Source organism: Amia ocellicauda, chromosome 2 (assembly GCF_036373705.1).
Source record: "Amia ocellicauda isolate fAmiCal2 chromosome 2, fAmiCal2.hap1, whole genome shotgun sequence".
Classification (NCBI taxonomy): Eukaryota; Metazoa; Chordata; class Actinopteri; order Amiiformes; family Amiidae; genus Amia; species Amia ocellicauda.
The window spans coordinates 23,128,891-23,154,906 of record NC_089851.1 but is presented as its reverse complement, the minus strand read 5'-3'; the positions used below and the strand labels follow the sequence as shown (position 1 = coordinate 23,154,906).

Genomic DNA, 26,016 nt, shown 5'->3' with positions numbered 1-26,016 from the left:
TAGTTGAGCACCAGAGCACCATGGTGCCCACTCCCCCCGAGAAGAGAGAGGTAGTTATAGTAGGAGATTCAATCCTTACAGGCATAGATCACACAGTGTGTTCTAGTGATAAGGAGACCCACATGGTATCTTGCCTGCCTGGTGCTCAGTTTGCAGATCTCCCTAAATTAGTAGACGGGCTACTGGTCAAAGACGGGGGGGAATCCACTGGTCATGGTCCACATTGGAACCAATTACATAGGAAAAGAAAGGGCAGAGGTTCTGCAAGACAAATTTAAAGAGTAAGGAAAGAAACTAAAGAGCAGAACCTCCATGGTAGTTTTCTCCAAAATACTTCCGGTATCACATGCATGGCCAGGGAGACAGGCAGAGATTACAAAGTTTAACACGTGGTTGAAATCTTGGTGTAGGGAAGAGGGTTTTAGATTTATGGAGCATTGGTCTTTCTTCTGGGATAGATGTGACCTGTACAAACCGGACGGTCTACATCTAAACAGAAGGGGGGCTAATGCATTGGGAGAGCGTATGTGCAGAGTAGTTGAGAATCTTTTATACTAGGGACCAGGGGGGCAGGGAGCTCTGACAATGAGAGATGTTCCACTAAGGAAAGAAAACCAAGGGAAACTGCTAGTAGGAAAGTCCTGAAATATTTGTACCTCAGTGCCGGGATTATAAGGAACAAGATGTTGGACTTAGAAGCCACAGTGCTGGCATGTGACTATGATGTTGTAGGTGTGACGGAAACATGGCTTACAGAAAATGATGGGGATGAATACAAGTTGAAAGGATACACACAGTTTAGGAGAGACGGCAAAATCGAAGAGGTGGTGGGGTAGCATTATATGTCAAAAATGACATTGAGGCAGAAGAACTCAAATTAAATGCAATCCTAGTAACGAAACAGAATCTTTGTGGGTTCAACTTTTGAATAAAAGATCTGGAGGATTAGTGGTAGGAGTGTGTTACAGGCCACCCAACTCAGATATTCAGAAAGATGTTGCATTGTACAGTGTAATCAGGACTGCATGTAGCAAGGATGTGGGTGTTATAATGGGGGATTTGATTTTCCCCAACATACACTGGGAAAGCCTAGTCGGGACTACAGAAGCAGAAATAGAAATGGTTGAGATGGTAAATGACTGCTTTCTAACTCAATTTGTCACGGAACCAACCAGGGAGAGAGCATGCATTGACTTGATCTTTTCAAGTGACCAAGCTAGAGTCAGAGGGACACTAGTTAGCTTTAAGGCATTCTTTCAGAAAACAAGGACCAAGTCTAAAACAATGGTCTACAATTTTAGAAAAGCAAACCTTGAAGGTATGAGGCGGCACTTAGAAGAGTTAGACTAGAACACACTGGATACAGATTCAGCTGAAAGTGGATGGGTATATTTTAAGAATATACTACTTGAGGCTCAGGAGAAATCTGTACCAAAACTTTGCAAATTGAGCATTGGGCAAAATGGTTTAATAGAAGTATGAAAAAAATATAAACAGAAAAAAAATGTTATATGGTGTATACAAAAGGGATAGAGATTAAACAAAATACAAAGAATATGTTGAACTGCAAAGAGATCTTAAGAAAGGGATCAGGAATACATAGAGGGAAATAGAAAGAAACAGCTCTTGGAGCTATAACTAATGCAAAGAGCTTTTTTCAATACTACAACAGCAAGAGGACAATAAAGGAGGAAGTGAAACAGATGAAGGGCAGAAATGGAAATGGAAATGGAATTGGAAAACAAACAAGATGTGGCAAATGTTCAAAATGAGTATTTCACAGAGGTTTTTACAAAAGAAAAAATTGATAACATGCCACAGATTGACAATCAGTCCAGTCAAACCCTAAGAGCGATCAGGATAAATGAGGAGGAGGTACTAAAGGGACTAGCAGAATTAAAAACAAACAAATCACCTGGGCCAGATGGGATATTTCCAACAGTACTTAAAGAAATTAGGGAAATTATTTATAGGCCGCTAACTCGATTATTCCAAATGACACTTAGAACAGGGGATGTGCCAACTGACTGGAAGACAACAAATGTCATATCAATCCACAAGAAAGAGGACAAAACTGAGCCAGGAAATTACAGACCAATCAGTCTCGCCTGCATTACTAAAATGTTGGAAAAAATGATTAGACAGAAAATAGAGGAGCATCTTAATGAAAACCATATTCTTGGAGATAGTCAACATGGGTTTAGACGAGGCAGATCATGTCTTACTAATTTATTCGAATTTTTTGAACATACAACTGCAGCTGTAGATTACGTGAAAGCATATGATATGATATACTTAGATTTTCAAAAAGCTTTTGATAAGGTTCCACACCAAAGACTGATCCTCAAATTGGAAGCTGTAGGCATTCAGGGTAATGTAAGTAGATGGATTATGAACTGGTTGATGTATAGGAAACAGAGGGTGTTGATTAGAGGAGTTGCTTCTAACTGGAGTGAGGTTGTTAGTGCAGTTCCACAGGGATCAGTACTAGGGCCTTTGCTTTTTCTAATCTATATTAATGATCTGGACTCTGGGATAGTTAGCAAACTTGTCAAATTTGCAGATGATACTAAAATAGGTGGCTCAGCAGATACAATCTCGGCAGCACAGGATATTCAAAGGGACTTAGATAATATTCAGTTGTGGGGCGACACCTGGCAGATGAAATGCAATGTGGACAAGTGCAAGGTATTACAAAAATGTCCACTATAATTACACTATGGGAGGAATAGAACTGGATGAAGTAACTTATGAGAAACACCTAGGAGTCTATGTGAACTCCTCACTTTCTCCATCCAAACAGTTGTTTCCCATGGTCTTCCGGGCCTTTTGGTGTTCCTGAGCTCACCACTGCATTCTTTCTTTTTAAGAATGTACCAAATAGTTGATTTGGCCACACCTAATGTTTTTACTATCTCTCTGATTGGTTTGTTTTGGTTTCTAAGGCAAAACTGAAGGAAAAACACCAAGAACAAGCAGGAACTAAAGACAGCTGCAGTGCAGGCCTGGCAGAGCATCACCAGGGAAGAAACCCAGCATCTGCTGATGTCTATGGGTCCCAGACTTCAGGCAGTCATTGACTGCAAAGGATTTGCAACCAAGTATTGAAACTCACAATTTAATTCATGATTATATTAGTTTGTCCAAATACTTTTGAGACCCTAAAATTGTGGGGACCACATATAAAAATGGACGTAATTCCTACACTGTTCACCCAATTTTGATGTAACCACCCTCAAATTAAAGATGAAAGTCTACACTTAAAGCATATCTTGATTCCTTCCAAATCCATTGTGGTGGCGTAAAGAGCCAAAATGATGACAATTGTGTCACTGTCCAAAAATGTATGGACCTAAATGTACATCAAAGCAATGCAGCGACTGTGAATAATTCTCACCTGTTGGTGGTCCCCAATTAGAATGAGGTGTTCACAGGTAGGTGTCAACGTAGTCACTATGTGAGCTTCTAGCACTTCAGCTGCTTCCTCAACAATGACAATCTTGGGTTGAATATCATGCAGGACCTTCCTGTAACGGGCTGCACCTAGATAAAATAATGTTTAACACATCACTACTCTTCTGGAGGCAAAGACACCGGCACCATCAAATAGTAGCACGGTTTATATATTATACATATTTTTCCAGAGTTTTCTATAGTATGAAAGGTGAATTTGAAACCAAACCTAGAAGCATATATGGGCAGTGGTTAGGGCTCTGGACTCCTGAGGAAAAGGTGCGGGCTCAATCCTTGCTGTGGGCCAGTGCTGTTGTACCCTTGAGCAAGGTACAACAGTATACTTAGATTGCCCCAGTAAAAACAAAAGGTTGCTCTGGATAAGAGCGTCTGCTAAGAGATGTAATAATAGTAAACACTTGAAGTCAAGACTAAAACTATACACACAGGGATACTGGACAGATATGTTTGGAGCTTTTCTATATGACAGTATATGTACAGCTCTTCCTGATATAAGATAAGTTTTTAGCTTGTGTAATAACATTCATTTATGTATTAATTCATTCATTTTTGCATGAACTATTCTAAATACATGCAACTTTTCAGTTACTTTTCTCGACTTACATGTGGTGGTCATTCCAATGATACTGGCCGTTTGGAGGACAGTCAGGTCCTCCCGGTTTCGCAGTTCCACAATGCGGTTTACTATTCTTTGGTACCGGTTCTCACATTCCAGAATCTGTAGCTTTATGTCACTTCGGTATTGGGAAACCCAAAGCCTGTTGATTAGAAAAAAGAGATTTGTACCATCTGAAATTCCAGGCAATAAAATACAATACATTGACAACTAGAAATATAGTGTTACTGACTAAGATGATTCTAAAACAAAGGTTTTACAATCAGCTATGACAGCTCCAGTATTTTAGTTGACAGTTTGGAACTGCTTTTCATTTCCCTGAACTGTTTCAGATGAGTAGGGTTACTTACTATGTACTCTATGACCCCAAACCCTGAACTGCATGTGATGTTTACACCCATCATGTTAATTAGCCTAGTTTTTATTCAAAGACCTTTTATTGTTGAATGCACAAGTTGACTGTGGTACACATACAAACCTAAAAACACAACAGGTTAAGCTTGAGCGATTCCTGCTGACCGTGTCTGCGATCAGGCACACAGAGGGCACATGGTTTACCTGTATAGACGCCAGCGTTCTTTACACGGCAGGGCCCACAGGTCATGGATTTGCTCGGCCTCTTCCAGCGACATATGTTCAGTTTTCTGCAGCTCTTGCTTTACAATCTGATTCAGTTTTTTCTTCATGTCTTTTGGTATCTAATCACAGACAAGAACAATTATGATTAGCTTTCTTTTCAGGAAGTACAATTCAAATGCACTGTTGCTGCCTGCTATTTCACTGTTCTTCATTTGATGTATTCACCGAACCTGACAGTTCTTCAGGTAACATTAGCATTAAGAATTATTTGATAACCTAATATTTATAGGAAACCATCTCAGAAAAACTTGTTATTATGACAAGTACATTTTCTTAGTATTGTTTGAATAAATCTGCCCCCGTGCTCATTTCCCTTCCTTCCTTGTTTCAAATGTGAGACAGTAGCCCTCAACCAAAGGAAATTAATTGTGGGCTGTCAAATTCAGCAACAATGAACATCCATTCATATCTGCTGTGCTTTTTTGTTTTGTTTAATAAAGTTTGTGTAATTTGTTTTTCCGGCATCAACACTAACAAAGCCTGAAATGCGCCTTTGACCCATTCAAATTTGCGGGTTAAGCCAGCCCAGGGCCGCCTTAACTCATATGTGAACGGGGTCATAGTTTTCAGGCATCCCTGTTCCGGGTGAAAACTAGTCCAGCCTTTTGACCCGGCCTAAATCTTTTGAGGTGGCCTAAAGGCGACCTAAATGTGAATATGAACGCGCCGGGCCCTGGGCTGGGTGGAAAGCGTCAATGCATGATACAACTCAAACCACGCCCCCAGAGACTCACAGGTCTGATTCAAAGGAGACACGCTTCTCGCCAACGCAGACGTAAACACGGGCACCAAAAAATCATACACGACTTCACAAGACAAACAGTATTTTCTCTATATTGTTTGAATGTCATATTGATCTATAGCCTTAAATGTACTGATACATTTAATAATGAGTAATATATAATAATATATGAGTACATATAAAATAATTAGTTATAATGTAAACAATTCAAACTACTCGGTCCATGAAAATAAAAGTGTGTGTAGCTGGTAAACTTGCTATTATTTTTTCTTCTTCTACTGAGTATGATTGAAGTCTGAAATTTAACAGTATGCCATCTTCAGGTGTTAAATACATTATGAAATTGTGAATGGGACCAGGTAACTTGATTCACTTATCCGAATTTTGCATTAAAATGATATACATTTAACCGAAGCAGGTTTCCATTCAAATCAATGCATTTTAAAACAGTTTACTATGCAATTTGAATTAAAGCACTGTTTACAATTTGGATGGAAGATATAGTTAAAAGAAACTGAAGGAAGTGCACGAGCGCTGGTGTCTATGAGGATATAACTACAGAAGTGATCACAGAAGGTATCAATCACTCGCCTGACCAAGTTAAAAGGAAAATAAAAATGCAAAGAGCAGACTTTAAAAATGACAACACAGTAGAGTCTAGAGAAAAGGTTGCATGTTTTTCAGAGGAACTCTGAGAAGAAATACTGAGCAGCAGCTTGGATTGCATAGGACATACTGAACTACAGCAAACAGCACCAAAGAGAAAGACACTTTTGAAGTACTACTGCTATAATATATTATATGTACTGTATGTGTATGTGTGTGTGTATGTAATACACATTTACAGATTATAAATCTTTATAGGCAATTGATAAATAATACATATGATTTCTTGTGATTTAATGTAGATATTGATGTAAACTTGGTCAATTGACGGCTTACCTCCCAACCCTCATCGTAGTTCTCCTGACTCTGCTCCTGTTCTTCCTCCACACCAGGTGCATATGCAAGAACCATGTTCTGCATTGAAGCAAGCCTCCTCCGTGCATTTTGGATGTGCTTTTGAACATCATCCCCCTCCATCATTCTCTCAGCTTGAACCAGTTCGGCTTCCTCTGTGACTTGGATTAGATCTGCCGCCGCCTCCACTCCCTCTGTAGTCACACTGGCAACCTCACAAATACTGTCTGCAAAACCACAAAACACTTCACTGGAACTGGAACTGAACACAGAGTTTAGCCTCGACAATTTGCATTAGACGATTGCTTGTAGGTTCCCCAATACTCTGCATTACCCTGTTGCATTCATAACAATTCACATTCGAAGCTGATTTTGTCAAGCTCTCGTCAAAAGAAAGTACCTTCATCCTCAGCAGTGTCTTCCAGCTGCAGAAGTTCAGTTGCTTTCTCAATATCACCATGATAATAGCTCCTCTCTTCATCCATTATGTTTCCTGAATCACCTTCAGTTTCTTCTTTAAAGGAAGCACATTTTTATGTTTTGATTTATTCCCTTTTTTCATTTTAAACGTAATACAGTTAAGTGGTGTTAGTGGTTTCACTTAATTTACAGATTACATACAACTCTTGATAGCGAATGTGTAAACATTGTATTACATTTTTTGCATTCTGTCTTTAATCAGGAAAATACATATTGTGATACAATGTAAAGCATTAGCTATTCTCACACCGATAGACATACAGTTTTTAAGTTTGAAATGCAGTACATTTATTTAGATGTCTTACCATTATTATTTTCTTCACCTTCAGGCTGACTTTCTGGATCAAGTTCTTCAAACTCACCTACACCATTAATGAAAAGGTAAATTTATGTCATAGTAACCATTTAAAAACAATAGATGTGCATTAACTATACAACCATATACAACTAATATTACCACTGTCTTCTAAAGACTCAATCTTAATTAGATTCTAATCTCATGCTAACTTAAAAAAAATGCTGGGGTCAAGAGAGAATTTTTCCATTAATATAAAATGTAAACACTTCAATATATACTCTAAAGCACTTTGATCAATATTGTAGTAATTTGTTAGTCCCAATTATATTTGTTTCATAGGGTCACATTAGTTTTGCCAGGAGTGACTTGGTCTACTTCCACTGTGATTTCTACAATGCATAACAGAAACATACAGACACTAAAACTGGGTTGTTCACATTAATAATATTAACATAAGAACATTTTCATTTGGTAGCTTTACAGTATTAATGTGAATAGTCTGCAGAACTGCATGCTACATAAAGCTGCTGCTTTTAGTGTTGTGTGCAATGTTTCATGTGTAAGCATCAGTCGTTGCCACACTTCTCAGATGTCAGTATGTTTCCTCCATCTCTTCTGTATTCATGGGATAACTGTAGAATTGATGCAAGCTGATAATCAATGGTTGATTTAAAAGATCATACTGTAAGATAGTTCTATACATCCATGCTGCTAATACAGTAATATTATCTGCCTTTCCTCCCTTTCTTTCTCTATTGCAGTCTCTGAGTTTGTTATTGTACACAGGGTACTAGCTGACATTCTGTTGATTAAGCTTTGTGACCTTCAGGACTTTCATGTCTGTAATTTCGTTGCTGATGAGCTAATTTCTTAAGATAATTAATTGTGCCAGGCAGAATGAAAACCGTATTCGCATTTAACATCTTGACTATTGCATTACAATATGAAACTTTGTACTCCACTTTCAATTTTTATTATTTTCAACTGTGATATGTTACTGAATGTTGTAATCTGCTGTAAATGTTTGAAAGAACTGCCTTACACAATGGTGCTTTTGACCTCATAGTCCATATAGAGGTTTGGCCCACTGACATACCCAACAAAACAAACAATGTGCCTTCAGGTGAACGATACCCTGGTCTTATGTTACCTCTACATCCCAGGGTGCATCCTGAATGGCCTGGAGGCCACACCATGGTGGCATGGACAATTAACAATGGACAATCCACCTGTTGCCTTGGCACACAGACTGTTTGCTGCCATTGTGGCAGATCTTCATGACTCCCTATGCTAAGCAGGACTGAGATAGATAGAGGACAAAATGAGGTGCACTGGGATTTTGAATTGGACTACTTAACTGGAGAAAAATGGTTGGGTTTGGGGAGGGGACTATGTATTGATTAATCAGTGAATTATTGCTCAGATTATCGCCTATATTCTATAGTCTATATTCTATAGTTTCGATTTTCACCCATATCTTTTGTTGTGCTGACAGGAGGGACTAAAGACCTGCATGTTTTCCTTGTGTGTCTGTGAATGAGGTCACTGCCTTACTGTGCTACTGTAATGTGCATAGTTCAACCCTGCTACGCAGAAGAACAGGGTTTGATAAGAACCAGTTTAAGCTAGCAGTTGTATGCTAATACATCAGATGAATGCCCCATATATGTTGACCTCAAATTTGCTCATGCTTGACCATATATAGGTACCCCGCCAGAGTTGTCAGGCAGGGAGGAGCAGCCTTAAACAGGACAGCATGTGATTCTCGTTATCTCTTGTTCTTGCCAGTATAAAAATGCTTGTACTCCTCTTTAGGACTGTTTGTGGGACAGCCCCATTAATGGTCCTCATTGCAGCTGCTCCTTATCAATTCATTTTATTGACCCTGCATCTCTTTCTCCAGATTATTTTGGACTCTTCAGTATTAACGTCACACACAAATTGAACTTACTGGATGTCCTACCAAAGGGACCTTGGCTTCTTAAAAACTATATATATATATATATTGATTAATCATATATACACATCGTTTCCTTCAAAATTGGAGCATGCAAATTTAGGAAAAGCTCAGTAGGTTCCCTCACCCATTTGTCTTGAAACATGACTGAGCACGGAGATTCCCAGCCAGTCCATCATCACTGATGGCTGCTTCCTGTGTGAGAAATTCTTTCCTGTGCACTAAAAAGAATTATGATGTTAAATAAATACATCTCATAACTCAGGTAAACAATACAAATAAACACCAACCAATGATTAAAAACAGAACAAGTGAAATGGGTTAATAAATAAGTCTTCAGAAGGTTGCCTAACCTTTAATTTCCCCAGGGTAGTCCCATGAATTAAAACAATGTAATTTTCCAGGACACTTTCATGAAGAACACCCTTCACAGAACTTTCATACAGAGCTCCAATTTTCCCAATCTGATGTTCCTCAGCCTTCCTTTCATCTGTTAGCTGCAAATAATAATATAATTTTAAAGACATTTGTATAATGCTATAATTTTCTATTTACTGTTTTATTTCAGTTTCTGTTACTCAAATTTGCCTAATTTGGAACATAACTCTACCGGTCAAAAGTTTTAGAACACCTACATTTTTCCAGTTTGTATTGAAATTTATACAGTTTAATGTCGCGATGTACTCAGAAATTAAAACATAAAAGAAATAAACAATTGGAGATAAAAATGAAATAATGGAATTGTTTTGTTTAACAAAATGTAACCCCTTAAGCTGACAAACCCCTTTGGTTCACCAAATCTGTGTGCTTCTCTTTAATCCCATGTGTACTCTTCACAGTTGTGCTGTGTTTGGTATACCATGAAAGCCAAGACTCTCAGCTTTCTAACTATGTGAAAAATTAGTTTTTTATACCCCCCCTCCCACACTTATGCCCCTCTCTGCCCCCCCCCCCCCTTTGGTACTTGGTTTGAGTAGGAATACAAAATCTCAACTATTGACAATATGACATATTCTAGGCCATCAAGACATCCACATTTTGGTAGAAACAACACACACCCGTAGAGAGCTCAAAATGTCAAGATGGAAAACTACATAACTATTTTAAATAATTGGATCTGTACTTCTCTGTATTTCATAAAACATCAAATAATATATACTGGATATACCCCCCCCCCCACCCCAGAGCAGACTGGGCGTTTACCCACCAGGCTCTGAATGATGGCGGGCGACACAGAAACTGTAAATTGGATGTGTGTGAGAATGAAACGCGCTGGTAGGCAAGAGAATAAGCTTTCAAATGATGTGTGCATTGTAGGAATACAGTGTGACTTCTATGCACAGGAGCTGCGCATAACACTGCCAAATAATGCTTAAGAGTGTGTAGTAACACAGTATATAACTCTGAAATGTATATTATTTTTCAGTTTTTGGTAACCTAAACTTTTTTCTAACCTCTTTTTAACAGATTCAGTCAACCTGTGTACCATTTCAGGTTATTCACTGGACTTGAACTGCTTAAATTTCAATAAACATTGGAAAAATGGGGGTGCTCTTAAATGTTGGACCGGTGGTGTACATACAAGTAATCCTATCCCTAAACACTTAGTTCAGGATACTTAACTGATACCAAATATAAATCAGAATATATATTTTAACACTCAATGGATTAATTTTCCATTCAGAAAAACTGCAAAACATTTGCCAAGAATTATCTGTGGAGGTATCACTCTTTAAACAAATTACAATATTATTTCTGCAACTATAATGAAAATATAAGTAACAACAATGCTAATTATCTAAAGATCCATTCACTCAGATACCTGAAGATGATCAATTAAAGTTAATTACCTTAATTTAAGGTGAAGATGTATTATGGTATTAGGATTATATTACCAAAAATCACTCTTTTCCTATTTATTGGGAACAGTCTAGCAATTATAAATGCACCCATGATGTTCATTCAATAATGCACATTAAATTACGCTTCTTGCATACAACATTAAGACTGCTTTAAGCCTGCATTGACAGCTGCCTTTGAGAAAAACTAAATAAAACCCTTTTATTTATTTGAGAAATTATGATTCTTATAGTTGTCTACTACTTACTTCTGCATACATGGCTCGCAGGTGTCCTGGGAGCTTCCTTTTAAATTGATCGGCTCTTCTTAGATTACTCAGAGAAAATGTCTTCAGAATCTCACTGGTGCTTCTTCCTCCCACTCTCACCAGTCCTGTTGGGTCCTTAAAAAACTTGTAGATGCCTTCAAAGAAGTAGACAGGCAAATATAAGATAACCATACCCTTGTTAATGATTACTGTAGTTTACCATGGAAAACTCTCCAAGTGTGATTAAGTACAGTACAATCATGCCAAGACATGAGGAGTGGTGCTTCTCAACCCTGGTCCTGGTGACCAAATATTTTTGTAAGCTACAGAAATTTAAAAGGTAAAATTATGCAAATAATTTGTTCAGATAAGGTATCAGTTAAGTAAATCATAAAATAGAGTTCAGCTGGGGAATATGAGCTTATTTTCTTTCTGTTTTTCCTTTAATAAGTGAACATGTTCAGGTAATACCCAGGAGGAAGTGCAGCAGCTCTGATATGATTGTTTTGTGCCACAGTTTGTATTTCTATTGAATGCTTATTGTTACCAGTCTAAACAGATGTCAGATTTTTTAGTTAGACTGGTCAGCTATGTACATAGTTGAGTACAAATTATGCAACAAAGTAAAATATGTGGTTATTATTAAAATAAAGGGTTGCTAGTTCCTTAAAATTCTCTTCCAAGGTTGAAGTATTTGTTTCTGTCTATTTCCAGCATTTAATAATATGCAGTATACAACGGCAGAGAGTAAATACCATGGGTCTACTTTATTTTTATTTTTCTCTCACTGGGCACACATTTTCATGACCATTATGTTTTGGGAAGAGCTTTGAAATAGTGAAACAATAGACAACCTGGTCTGAACTGAATTTCACCCTTTTGGCACTTTCTCCTTTGAAATGACTTCATATGTTAAGTCATATTTTACCTTCCATTGAATTATGCTCACTTCTTTAAACTATGCTCAGTTCTACATTTATATTTTAAGCAAGCCAGCTTTAAAAGACATCAACACACAGTTAAATTGAACCTACACTAACAATTCTTGATTTCTTGTCAATCTTTACCCCCTGACTTTGTCTTGTTATTGTCAGCTCTTCCCCACTCCACCCCCACAACCCTCCAATTGAAAAAACACAAAGACAGTACCTTCCAAGAACTGATCCAATGCATGGTTTGTGTAGCAGACAACGAGAATAGGAGCTTGAACTCCAGATCGCCAAATATGGGCGTTAGCAAGAAGTGCTTTGACAATTTTTAGACCAACATATGTCTTGCCTGAAACAAAGAAAAATAAATGCATATTGTGCAGAAAGTCAAGGACAAAATAGCAGAGAAAAACAAGTTCCTGATTCTTACCTGTTCCTGGTGGACCTTGAATGATTACTAGCTCCTTAGTTAAGGCCATCTGCACTGCCTTCAGCTGAGAGTCATCCAACTTTAGCTTTTCCTTTCTGGGCCAGTTTCTGAAATCTAGAATGCTCGCTTCCTGATTCCCATCACTGATCTCAGCTAGGTTTGGTATTTTGACAGGGCGATCATTCATCAAAGCCTCAAAGCTGTAGCCATGTGGATGATTTCTCAGGTACTTTGGAGGCAAGACATCAGAATCACAACTGACTATATATTTTTGCATTGGTAGTTCTTCAGCTGCCATCTCCTGTAAGCCTTCAAGTACATGACGATAGGCTTCAAAAAATGCAGTTGTTTCAACCATTAGGAAAGTGTCCGTTGGAGAAATATCTGATAGTTTTAGTCGATTCTCTTCAGTGAATTCCAAGGTTGTAATGCCATGAGCAAGCTCTTTTACATCACGATTGGCCACTGTGGCAAAAATCATTGTTTCAAAGTAATCTCTAGATAGGCACACGAGTGCTCCAAACAAAAGTCGTTTGGAGTTTTCCCAGTTAACGGATTTCAAATTTTTGATATCAAACCGAACTCTGTAGATGATCCCTTTAGGTGTACAAATGGGAGAAAGAATGAAGGTGTTGAAATAAATGCGAATGTCATCGAATCTTCCATGGTGTAGGTCTTTTCCATCAAACTTGAGGATCTGAGATATGCCATCCCTCAGAGGCTTCAGAAAGTCCTCTCGTAGGAGACGGAAATGAGTATCAAGGTAAATGTTGCTGTTCTCAAATTTCTTATCAACAATGTTAGGCCTCATAAATGGTTTTTCAGTAATATGTATATCTTCATATGTTGGAAAGATGGACATATTTCTGAAGTCCTCTATGCCTTGTTCATCCTGAGCTCCCATTAAGTATCTATAGTTGTCTGATTTGAGTGTACCTTCACGTTTCTTCTCTTGCAGATGGGCTATGATTCTTAGAAGGTTTTTTATGTTGTTCTCTGTTTCTTCTGGAATGTAGAGCCCTGTTGACCGTAAGTAATTTATTTCACCCTCTAGAAGAGCTGCAATAAGAGACACATCAATGACTGAGCTAGCTGGAAACACACTAATTAAGGTCAGGTGGAGGGTCAATATTTGATTAAGTTTCACAATGCTCTGCTCTCTTTGTAATGGATCACCTTGTCTACCCACTCTCATTACATACATAGGGAGGATCCTCTTTAGAAAGTTTGATTCTTTTACATCTATAAGGAGATGCTGTAAATTCTCCCTGTTGGTCCTGCTGCTGCATGCCTTAATGAGGACTTCAAGAGCTACAGATATGACTTCATCAGCTGCATCTTCTTTGCTTAGAAATTCCTGCAAACCACTTCGTGGAGCTGCCAATATCATGACCACTTCAGACGGTTCCATTCGCAAAATCTTTTGCAGAGCGCTGTAGTTTAAACAGACATTGTGTCTTTGTTCTCGTTTGTTGAACGTCTCACTTCTGCCACCTTGCTCACTGTCAGATGAGTCAAGATTCATGTCTAACAGGTTGGGCTGACTTTCAGCCCTTTTTCCTGAGAACCGTTGATAACCTTGTCCCTGACCAATGTTGAAGCCATCTAAAAAAGATTGAGAGAAAAACAAGAAGCATTCAGCAGAAGGTTTATTTTCTGAAACATCTCTTGAAATTACACACATATAAAATGTATTAAAATCAGGACAACTGAACATCTGCCAGAGATTAATTAGGAAATATCGACAGGGTTAGATTTTTGAAGATGTTTCATCTCCCTCACCATTTTGCCTTGTGTTGTGATTTCTTGAAATACTCTGAGGTCTGTGATTTATGAAGGGTTTGCGACCATCTCCAGTGGAGCCACTGTATTGATTTGGAAAACTGTCCAAATTCCTTCCTTGAGATTTATGACGTCCACCTTGGCCACGATGGTTTTCTGTAATGAAACCAGTAAAATTAATACAGGCCCACAAGACATTAATGGAAGAAACAAGTAATCAGGCAAAGCCACAGTTATTAGAGAAAAAATGTTATATATTTTTACTTATGACTATGTTAGGAACAGCTCTAATGTGATATCTTCAGACAGAAAAAATTTACCTAGTCTAAGAGGCCTTCCTCGTTCAGGAACATTTTTGATGGCTCCACCCAAAGTGAAATGGGCTGTAAAGTCTAATGGATTCTTTACAACGGTGAGAGGCTGAAAAGATCCTCTGCCTGCACTGTGGTTACGTCTTCTTTGAGGTTTATCACTGGCTCCAGGACGACTCCCTTGAGACGGAGTCCTGCTGCCTCTTCTGTCTTGAGATTGGAATCCTCTTCTGTCTTGGTTGCCTCTGAAAGGGTCCTCTGTGAATTTGAATTCCAAAGATATGAAGGTCACATTAATGATGAAAACATAATGTGCAATGATCAGACATGAAACACAAAACAAACTGTCCTGAGAAACCCAAGTTTATGTGACTGGTCCTGCTTGACAGTTAATATGCTCTGAAGATTTGTTGACTTAAAAAATATGACTGTACCAATAGGACTAAAGAAGAATATTGTGTAGTACTTAAAAACATTTCACTTTAATCAATCACTTACACAGTTGTGCTTATTAAAGTCACTTTGTCCTTCTAAGATGGGATATCACTAACTCTCCCAAAATAAAATGATACTGCATTTTAATTCAGTCAGCTGAGGGGATAATTGGTATACATTTGCATTCTTGCTTTGGTAAACAGTTTATCTATTCTGAAAAAGAAACACAACAGAGAAAACTAAAAGTAGAATATGATATCAACCTATTAAAGGGGTACTTCAGTATTTGGGCATTTCTGAGTTCTTACTCACCGAGGGTCATACGAATGCATAGATACCTTAATTCTGTGCATCCAGTTTGAAGGAATTTGAATTTAACATTTCATTAGAATTGGAACATTTCATTAGAACACAATTGCTGTAAGCAAATGGTCACAAATTGCTGATTCTCAAAAGCCAGCTAATAGATATTTTAAATACTCAAAAGCTGGGTGGATAGCACATCTGTCTGTTAAGTATTCTCTATTAATTTATACAAAATCAAAAGTATTTTTTTGGATTTATCTCACCTTTGTAATCAATGAACTGTTGATTCCTGACTCCAGATTCTAGCTTTGTTAAAGAAAAATATTTCTACAATTGAAACACCTGGTTCATCTTTCTCCAACACCACTTTACAAACTCAGTTTAAATCCAATTCCAATGTGATGAAAATAAAAACACAACCTATCCTGATCTTCTACTGTTTTTTTAATTTAATTTAATTCATTTTAGTTCAAATAAAATCAAAATAACATTATAAATATTCACCTTTGGGATTACTGGTTCTCCCAAACGGCCATTCTTCTGTCTTCGGTTTATCTCTCTGTTGTGTTTGTCCTCTTGCTGAATGAGGTGGTTCTTGTGAGTGAGTGTCTTTTCTGGATGAACCGCTGCTTTGCCTCTGTTTTGATCGGGCACCACCTGACATGGGAAATGTCTCTGGATTAAAGTCAGCAGAGTTATATCTCCAAAAAGTCAACAAGTTATAGTTCTAGTGGTTAAACACATCAGACATCCTTTTCTCTTCCTCTGGTGATTAGTAATCATTGTACTTCTAATTCATAAGCTGTATACATCGATAGATTGCAAATGCAACCCCAGTTATCTGAAAAAGGAAGCACTGCCCAAGGGGGAGGGGTTTCTGCACACTGCCGTAGGAACCTGATTGAAACATCACTCTATCAAAGCTGCCATTGGCCCCTGCGCTTGTCACTCAGAAAGAGGTCCCTTCCTACATCCTGTTCCATAAAACGTGACGTCAGCGCAGGTTCGTCTTCATTTGCTGGGAGCTAGGACTCCCGCGCGACCTTGCAGCCCTTGAGCAGTGCCCAAGGGGGATGGGTTACTGTATAACAAAACTGTCTCAAGGGAGGAGGCAGCAAGCTGATAATACTGTTTTATTGTTTGAAGTATTTTACATAACAATAAAAACATTCATTCAAATTTTAATACTTATGATTAAACAATTTTAAAATCAATTCTTAAAAACACTTAACATTTTTAAAATCTTTGTGATTTAACAAAACAAAATACTAAACTTCAAATAAACAAGTGCACAAAACAACAAAACAAACGTGATTAAAGCAAACTGCTAACCAACATAAAAGTCAAATACATTGAAAATAACTGAAAATGCACTGGACAAAATAAAGAAACAATTAAAAAGGAAAAAAAATAAATAAAAAAAAATGGTCCAATGCATTTAAAATTAAATCCAAAACGGTCAATGTATTTGACAAATAAATAGAACAAAACTAAACCAAAAAAAAACCCCAAACAACTAGTGTTTTAAAAACAACTAAATCTTTAAAAACTGTTAAAATTCATTTTTAAAAGTCATTTTAAAATATAATCTTTTATAAAAGAATTAAAAGATCTTGGCTCGGGCTCCAGCAGGGGGAGATGGTTGTCCCCGGAGGTGGGTCCCATCAAGGGATCCTAAGCTCCCCCAGATCTTTTATGTGCCAGATCTTGTAGGCTTCCTCCTTGCCCCTCTGATGGACCTCCAGATTGACATACTCACGAATGAGTACCATGCCCCTCCGCGCGGTGACAATCGGGTCCAGCTCCTGCTTATTAAAAAGGCAGATGTTCAGTCCCTCCCACAGGGCCTGCTTCACTGCGCAGACGACACGCCACCAGCACCTCAGGGAGGGAGATGTTATTCCCTTGGCAGGGCCATAAAGGATCCGCTGGGCGGTCGTCCGCACAGGAACGGCAAACCTGCGGAGGAACGGGAAAAACAGGAGCCAGACCCTGCAGGCGGAGGGGCAATCCCTAAAGATATGAGCCTCCGTCTCCTTCCCCAGGCAACCCTTATAGGGGCAGGTGTCATAAGGAGCTATGCCCCTTCTGTGCATGAACACTCGGGTGGGGAGACACCGACTCACAGCCATCCAGGAGACATCTTTCTGTGTATTCGTGAGGCAAACGTGCGTAGCGTTAGCCCAGATAAACCGGCAGGTTTCGGGAGGGAAATCTTCTATCTGGCTGGTCTCCTGGGTAGATCTAATCTGGCTACAGATGGTCTTATAATCCCAGGAGGCCAGCACGACTTTATGGAGGGCTACTTCGAGCGCAAAGGCTCGGAGCGCCCTGTAGAACGGCGGGGGATCCCACGAGTGCGGCCTGGTGTTATCCATGGCGCAGAGGCCGAATGGTCTCAGGCTGCTGGCAAAATAAAAGCGGTTCATAAAACTCACTTTCTTGCCAGCAGCCTGGATGTTCTTGACCACATAGGCCAGCCCCTGCGCCTTTATCAGCCGCACAACGTCCGGGACCCCCCTGCCTCCATCCAGGGTACCCTTCACCATCTGCACTCTTTTCAGCCTCTCCATTTTGCTCCCCCAGACAAACCGAAATATAATTCGGGTCACTAGTTTTACGATGACCTTGTCTGGGGGGAAGATCATTCCTACATAGAGGAGTATCGGGAAGAGGATGGCCTTTACGACCAGCACCTTACCAGCCATCGTCAAGGTCCTTGTGCTCCAGCCGTGGATCTTCTTTTGGACCTTAGATATGGCCTCCTCCCAGCTCCGGGTGCCCGTGTTGGTCCCGTCGATCGTGATCCCCAGAACCTTGATAAACGGCTTCACAGGGAACACGGTCGGCGGGCCCCGGCCGACAGGCCATGCCCTGGAGAGGTAGACCTCGCTCTTGGCCTTGTTGACAGCGGCCCCCGTCGCCCTGCAGAAGCCGTCCAGCAGTTCCTCGACCCTGGCCACGGACGGAGCGTCCGTGCAAACCATGGCCACGTCGTCCATGTAGGCCAGGGCCTTCAGTTGCTCTCCGCCGGAACCCGGGAGATGGAAACCTGTCACCCGGACGTCCCGGTGGATCGCCTGCATGAACGGAAATGGTTCGGACAGGTGGCGGTTCACAAGGACCCTGCTGCTTAGACCGCTGTAAATGATCTTAACCCATTTCCTCAGGCCAAGAACGAGACCCATCCTCTCCATGACGAGCTGCAGGTATTCGTGGCCCACTCTGTCGAAGGCTTTCTCCTGGTCCAAGCTGATTAGGACCAGGGGAAGCCCTCTCTCATTCGAGTAGGCCACGACATCCCTGAGCAGCATGGCGTTGTCAGCCGCCGATCTCCCCCGGGCACCACAGACCTGGTCGGGACCCACGACTTGAGGGAGTGGCCGCTGCAGCCGGAGCGTCAGTGCTTTGGCCAGTATCTTGTAGTCGGTGCACAGGAGGCTGACCGGCCGCCAGTTCCTCAGATCTTTTTGGTCTCCCTTCTTGTGAAGAAGGGAGAGGATACTCTTCTTCATAAAAGGGGCCAATCTACCCTCTCTGTACATCGACCCCAAGACCTGGGCCAGATCTTCTTTAAGCACCTCCCAAAAGATCTTATAGAACTCAGCAGGGATCCCATCGGGACCCGGTGTCCTTCCAGAGATAAGACTCTTTATCACCTGGGAGAGTTCAGTGGTGGTGATCTCTGGATCCTCCTCCTCCTCCTAGTCCCCCTCAATGCGGGACTCCAACAGGGACAGAAAGTGATGGATCAGATTTTGATCCACCACCTTCTGATCATACAACTCCCTGTAGAAATCCCACACCACTGTCTCAACAGCCTCTCTGCCCTCCACCTCTTGCCCCGAGGAGTCGATCATGGAGGACATTGCAGGCCGCCTCTCCTTCGTCTTCTTGAAGAAGAAGCGGCTGCATTTCTCATCGTCCTCCATGATGCGGACCCTGGAAAGGACCTTGATCTTCTCTTGCTCCTCCCGATAGAGGGCGGAGAGACTCAGTTTGACCCGAGCCACCTCCTCAGCTAGGTCGAAGCCTCTGAGCTGTAAAAGACTCAGGCGCTGGAGGCGGGCGTTTAGATGCGAATATCTCGCCCGCCTCTCACGAGCTTTCCGTTTCCCTAGCTGAATGAAGTAGCCCTTGGTCCTTTACTTCACCATCTCCCACCACTCTATGGGAGAATCAAAAAGGTCCTTCAGGGTCCTCCACTCCTCGAGGCGTCTGCTAAAGGTCTTAATAACACGAGGGTCATCGAGCAGGGAGGTGTTGAGCTTCCAGACCCCAGCAAGCTGATAAGGGAGCCTGCCCTGAGGTGTACTGCTAGGGGCCTCAGCAACACAACTCCAGACAGTAACCTCAGGGGCCCCGTAGGGTCGCACCTGAGCCACCCAGGAGCGAGGACCGTAGTCACGCTCTTACTGGGAACTGTCTAGAATCAGCATATACAAGGCGGGGCTACAGAGGTTAACTCTTACGCCCTACTCTCACAATAGCAAGGCCGGCTGCTCTACAAGTGCAGCTAGGAGTGAGGCCAGATCTACTTGCACAATATCTGGCGCGGGCAATCAAGCAACTTGTGCGGCCTCCACGCATTATCATGGCAGTGGACCCCTGATCCAATAGGAGCAGGGCCACAGACCCAATGAAAAAACACAGAATACATAGCTGGCTAGTCAACAGAGTAGCCGAGCTGAACAACAATATACAATATCTACATATCGCGTGACAGCAAGACCTTATGCTGTCAGCACACAGCACAGGAGCATCCAACTCAACTGAATAGTACAGAGTGGAAGAGCTCTATTGTGCTGACAATTAGATCTCGTACAAACGAACTACAGTGATGGAAAAAAGTATTTGATCCCCTGCTGATTTTGTACGTTTGCCCACTGACAAAGAAATGATCAGTCTATAATTTTAATGGTAGGTGTATTTTAACAGCGAGAGACAGAATAACAACAAAAAAATCCAGAAAAACGCATTTCAAAAAAGTTATTAATTGATTTGCATGTTAATGAGTGAAATAAGTATTTTACTAGGCCACTCCAGGACCTTAATGTGCTTCTTCTTGAGCCACTCCTTTGTTGCCTTTGCTGTGTGTTTTGGGTCATTGTCATGCTGGAATGTTCACTGGCAAACTTCAGATGGACCTGTACATGTGCTTTCTTGAGCAGGGGGACCTTGCGGGCGCTGCAGGATTTCAGTCCTTCACGGCGTAGTGTGTTACCAATTGTTTTCTTGGTGACTATGGTCCCAGCTGCCTTGAGATCATTAACAAGATTCTCCCGTGTAGTTCTGGGCTGATTCCTCACCGTTCTCATGATCATTGAAACTCCACGAGGTGAGATCTTGCATGGAGCCCCAGACCGAGGGAGACTGACAGTTATTTTGTGTTTCTTCCATTTGTGAATAATCACACCAACTGTTAGTACCTTCTCACCAAGCTGCTTGGCGATGGTCTTGTAGCCCATTCCAGCCTTGTGTAGGTCTACGATCTTGTCCCTGACATCCTTGGACAGCTCTTTGGTCTTGGCCATGGTGAAGAGTTTGGAATCTGATTGATTGATTGCTTCTGTGGACAGGTAACGAGCTGAGATTAGGAGCACTCCCTTTAAGAGAGTGCTCCTAATCTCAGTTCGTTACCTGTATAAAAGACACCTGGGAGCCAGAAATCTTGCAACATGCAAATCAATTTATAACTTTTCTGAAATGCGTTTTTCTGGATTTTGTTGTTGTTATTCTGTCTCTCACTGTTAAAATACACCTACCATTAAAATTATAGACTGATCATTTCTTTGTCAGTGGGCAAACGTACAAAATCAGCAGGGGATCAAATACTTTTTTCCCTCACTGTATATACACCACGGGGCCCAGGAGCCAGAGCGGGCCACAGACTTGCTGACCAAAGAACTATATACACAGAAAGGCAGTGAAACTCGAGCGCCATCAGCTGGGAACAGCGGCAGTGAGCTCCATGCTGCACAGGTCAGACGGAGCCACAGTCCTGCTGTTTAACACATATTATATATATACAGGGAGGGGTACAGGCCAGAAGCATGCACCACCACAACACAATGTATAATGAACGAACTATATACAGGGCGGCCTCGTAAGGCAACGTGCCTGTAGGCCATATGACCCTGGAAACACATCGACAGGTTTGTCAGTAAATCCAGGAGCAGCTCGTGTGGGTGCTCGACTGGAAAGCATAGTCCAGTGGAAGGGAAGACAAGGTTCACTAGCTCCCTCAGGATGTGCTTAACAGGGGCAGACTGGGAGAGGAAAGGCAGGAGCCAGAGCCTGTAAGGGACCAGTCCCATCATGTCCAACCTGTAGAACCGAGCAAATGTAAGCGACAAGGCCCAAGCTGCAGCCGCACAAATGTCTGCCATGGGGGTGCCTTGAAAAAGGGCCTAAGATGTGGCAACGCCTTGAGTCGAGTGGGCCACCAGGTGTTCAGGCACCGGGGTCCTGGTGGACTCGTAGGCCATGGTAATGGTGTCCACAATCCAATGCAAGAGGTGCTGCTTTGAAAGCGCCTGGCCCTGTGTCCACGCTCCAAACAGTTGGTCTGAGCACCTAATGTCCTTAGTGCGATCCAAATAGCACCTGAGGGCCTGCACAGGGCAGAGCCGGTGAAGCTGACTCTCTTGCTCTGAAGAGAAGGGAGGAGGATGGAAAGCCATCAACTCAATAGGCCTGTTGACATGAAATGGAGACAGCACTTTCGGGAGGAATGGAGTGTTAGGCCGTAGCGTGACCCTGGAGCTATCTTCCGCAAAACAGACACATGATGGGTGTACAGACAGGGTGTGTAACTCGCTCACACGTTTTGCAGAGGTGATTGCCAGCAAAAATGCAGTCTTAAGTGACACCAGCTTCGGCTGAGTTCAGTGGCTTAAATGGGGGTTGGGAAAGTGCGTCCAGCACTACGTCGCCATCAATCCGGACATGACATGCGGAGATGGCCACCAGATACACTTTGAGCGTGGACGGGGACTTCCCTGGTCCAATAGCTCTTGTAAAAACTGTAATATGACCCCAATGGGACAATGAATTGGGTCTTGACCGCCGTCTTGGCACCAGGTGCTAAACGTCTGCCAGTGGGACGAATACTGCAACCTCGTAGAGGGAGCTCTTGCCGACTGAATAGTGGCTACCACCACGTCTGACAGACCCCAGGCAATCAGTCGCTCCCGCTCAGGGGCCAGGCCCAGAGCTGGAGGAGGCCCGGATTGGGGTGCCAAAGCGTTCCCTGCACCTGGGACAACAAGTCTGCTCTCACTGGGAGCTGCCAAGGCCCTCCATAGAGGAGGGCGTTCAGGTCTGCCAACCAGAATCTCCGAGGCCACCGTGGGGCTATCAGATGAACTGTCGCTCGTTCTCTCCTGACCTTCTCCAGGACCACCGGGAGAAGGGGGAACGGTGGGTAAGCGTAAGGGAGACAGCGCGACCACATGTGGGCTAGTGCGTCGATCCCTAGGGTTCTTGAGTGGTCTTGGATGGAGAACCATAGTGGGCAGTGTGTGGACTCTACAGAAGTGCGCAGAAACCCCTGCCCCTTGGGCAGTGCTGCCGACTTTAAAGATAACCCTGGTTCCCTCTGGTTTATTTTCCTCACACTGTGAGAGCACAGTCAATGGGAAATTGACATATTTCTCGTAGATTGTTCTGGTGAGATTTCATGATTTACAGGCAGTTTGTGGGATTACCCCGTGAACATCTTCAGTGCAGCTGCTCATAATAAAATTATTCTGATTAAATCTCTCTCTGGATTGTTTTTGACTATCAAGATATTTTTTTTTCTTTTTAAAGAACATGAAGATAACGTGACATATTTCTTATACACATAATAAATCATACAATATATCTGTGTACTCATACATATATATGTACATGTATTTTTTTGTCACTGTGAAAGCCAGAAATTAAGAACTTACATATGCATAGCCATTGAACATGTCTTAAAATCATATTAAAGTAATATTTCTGTCCCATTTATTCCATAAATTTCTAAAACATGTTTAGTCACATTATTGGATAAATAAATACATTAATTTATTTTTCAATTTGAAGTATTTTTGCACTTTGACCTTTCTTCTGTTGTTTCTCCCTGTGTGCACTTTGTTATCACTATGAAAAACCTGTAGGGCATTTTAATGCTAGTCATATCTATTGAATACTGTGCCTACAGAAAGTCTTCATCCCTCCATTTTTTTTTTCACATTTTGTTGGGTCAGTGCCTCAGAGTTTCATACAGTTAAATAAGGATTCCCCCCCCCCCCCCCAAACATACCTAAACACCATACTCCACATTGTTAAGGTGGAAAAATTTCAAATTTTGAAGAAGAAAAAAAAAAAATCTATATATACAAAAAAAAAACTGAAATAGCACAATTGGATAAGTCTCCATCTCCTGAATTAATACCATCTCCTGGAATCACTTTTGGCAGCAATTACAGCTGTCTGTCGGGATAGGTCCAACTCCTAGATAGGGTTCATGTGCTCAATATCAGAACTCAGATGATGTTCATGATGTTCAGATGATGTTTCAATTCTGATAAACTGAAAGTAACACCGTGTCCTGTGTTGTGGTTTACCCAGACATTACATTTTAATCAGTAATTTGGTGCAGCACAAGTGGTTTCTATGTGGAGCAAGTAAATTACTGATGTTTTACTCCTGTGGTATTCATATATTAATTCATGAGGAATCACAGAACCTTATTATAAAGTGTTACCACTGAATTCATAATGTGACAAATGTATATGATATGTATTGGGAGACATGTTATAGTTCAGGGCAAACATATTAATGTAATTTAAATGTATGTTTTTAACACAACACCTGTATATTTCTATATATAAACAATTCTCAGTTTGTGCAAATCCCACAGATATGAGCACTGAAAGATAAATGGACTTACTCTGTTGATTTCCTGGACCAAGCATTTTGATTCACCTTAAAAAAAAAAAAAACATCTGGAAACAATATTAAATGCAATATTTAATTAGAAAACCAAAGCATTATTATGAATCACCAATCATTTTTATTATAACTTTGTGTCCTTGCAACTTTTTTTTTTTTTTAATACAAATTGATTTGCTGCTCTGTTTTCATGATCCAAAGTTCAACACACTGTTTACTTAGCATAACAATGTAATAGCTGGTAAGCAGGTGTGTTCAGCAATGAGGTTGGGAGTGCACTAGCTAGAAGCTTCCAGACAGAACTAAACCAATTACACCCTCAGCTGTTTGTAGCGACGGGAAGGATGTACTCATGGGGTGCGGTGAGAGCGCACAGTGAGGAAAAGTATTCAATTTGTGAGAAATGGGGTGGTTTACACCTGCTGGCACATTAACACATTTGTCACATGCAATCCAATATTACAAGTGTAATGCCACGTATTGCATGAGGTTGTTGGGCAAAACAGCATATCTAGAGAGCACAAGAATAGGGGGAAGTGAGCTATCAATATACCTACGTCAATATCAATATACATCAATACACCGTATTGAGCACTATATGGCCCTAGACAGCCACAATACATTCGTGAACTTGTGTCGTCTGTAGAAACTGTCGTATTTCCAGTATGTGACGTCGGTAATAAACTGTGAATCCATAACATCTCCCTTAACACTATGTGTTCACGTATATTCCCATCATCATGTTATTGTATTTTGGCTACAGTGCACGATTATTCGTAGCGTTTCATGTACAATCCTACATATCTTGACATATATGGCATGACGCATGAAGAAAAATAGTTAGAGAATACATAGCTATAATATGAATTCACTTCCTTTCTAATGGATCACATTTTGTTAATTTAAAGATTAAAACAAAACCTATACTTACCCAGTTCAGGAGAAGGGTCCCTCAGTGTGCGCTCTCTCCGGCATCAGTCGATAAGCTGAGCGGTGCCCGGTGACGTCAGCAGCTTTGATAGCATTAAGTTTCGATTCTGTTAAACTGAAAGTAACACCGTGTCCTGTGTTGTGGTTTACCCAGACATTACATTTCAATCAGTAATTTGGTGCAGCACAAGTGGTTTCTATGTGGAGCAAATTAAATTAAAGTCTCGCAAATTATGTAACATTTAAACACACAAGAAGCAATGCATATTACCCATTAAACATGCACAAATGCAGATGTTGGGTTACTATTATTCTACTCCTCCTCCTACTACTACTGACGAACAATCTCTCAGCAGAACACCCATGGGACTTCCATGTTTACTATATATATATATGGTAATATATTTATACATACATACACATTAAAAATACAGGAGTATTCCATATCAGTATAGTCTCTGAGAATGCTGCAATATGTTCTCCACAAAATTATTAATATTATTTTGATTTATTACAAGTTTTTGTATTTGTACAAGTATTAAAGACAGAGGATGACATCTAGTGGAATACAAACATATTACACTACACTTTCCTGATGATTGAACTGTAAATGTACCCGAAGTATTTAGTTGTTGCTCCGGTTTATAGGCCATAATCTTATGGGTTTGAATGCTTACTTATACTGCTGGAATAAA

At 40.9% G+C, this 26,016-nt stretch overlaps 1 protein-coding gene across 3 annotated transcripts in view; it reads right to left on the bottom strand.

Moving 5' to 3' along the window:
- Positions 1-25,384, bottom strand: part of LOC136767492 (NFX1-type zinc finger-containing protein 1) — a 31,249-nt gene extending 5,865 nt beyond the window's left edge. The window contains exons 1-16 of one of the 3 annotated variants that reach the window (XM_066721304.1): positions 25,323-25,384; positions 24,390-24,424; positions 15,971-16,123; positions 14,735-14,983; positions 14,415-14,570; positions 12,633-14,237; positions 12,423-12,551; positions 11,274-11,428; positions 9,520-9,663; positions 9,294-9,387; positions 7,217-7,273; positions 6,832-6,945; positions 6,414-6,658; positions 4,649-4,788; positions 4,078-4,232; positions 3,398-3,543 (exon numbers count right to left, since the gene is read on the bottom strand). In XM_066721304.1, coding sequence (XP_066577401.1) covers positions 3,398-3,543; positions 4,078-4,232; positions 4,649-4,788; positions 6,414-6,658; positions 6,832-6,945; positions 7,217-7,273; positions 9,294-9,387; positions 9,520-9,663; positions 11,274-11,428; positions 12,423-12,551; positions 12,633-14,237; positions 14,415-14,570; positions 14,735-14,983; positions 15,971-16,123; positions 24,390-24,414 — 3,567 coding nt within the window. In that variant the 5' untranslated portion in view covers positions 24,415-24,424; positions 25,323-25,384. Of the gene's footprint in view, positions 1-3,397; positions 3,544-4,077; positions 4,233-4,648; positions 4,789-6,413; positions 6,659-6,831; positions 6,946-7,216; positions 7,274-9,293; positions 9,388-9,519; positions 9,664-11,273; positions 11,429-12,422; positions 12,552-12,632; positions 14,238-14,414; positions 14,571-14,734; positions 14,984-15,970; positions 16,124-24,389; positions 24,445-25,322 lie in introns of all 3 variants that reach the window. The other 2 variants (XM_066721296.1, XM_066721314.1) reach the window with 2 other exon arrangements.
- Between the last annotated feature and the right edge of the window lie 632 nt (positions 25,385-26,016).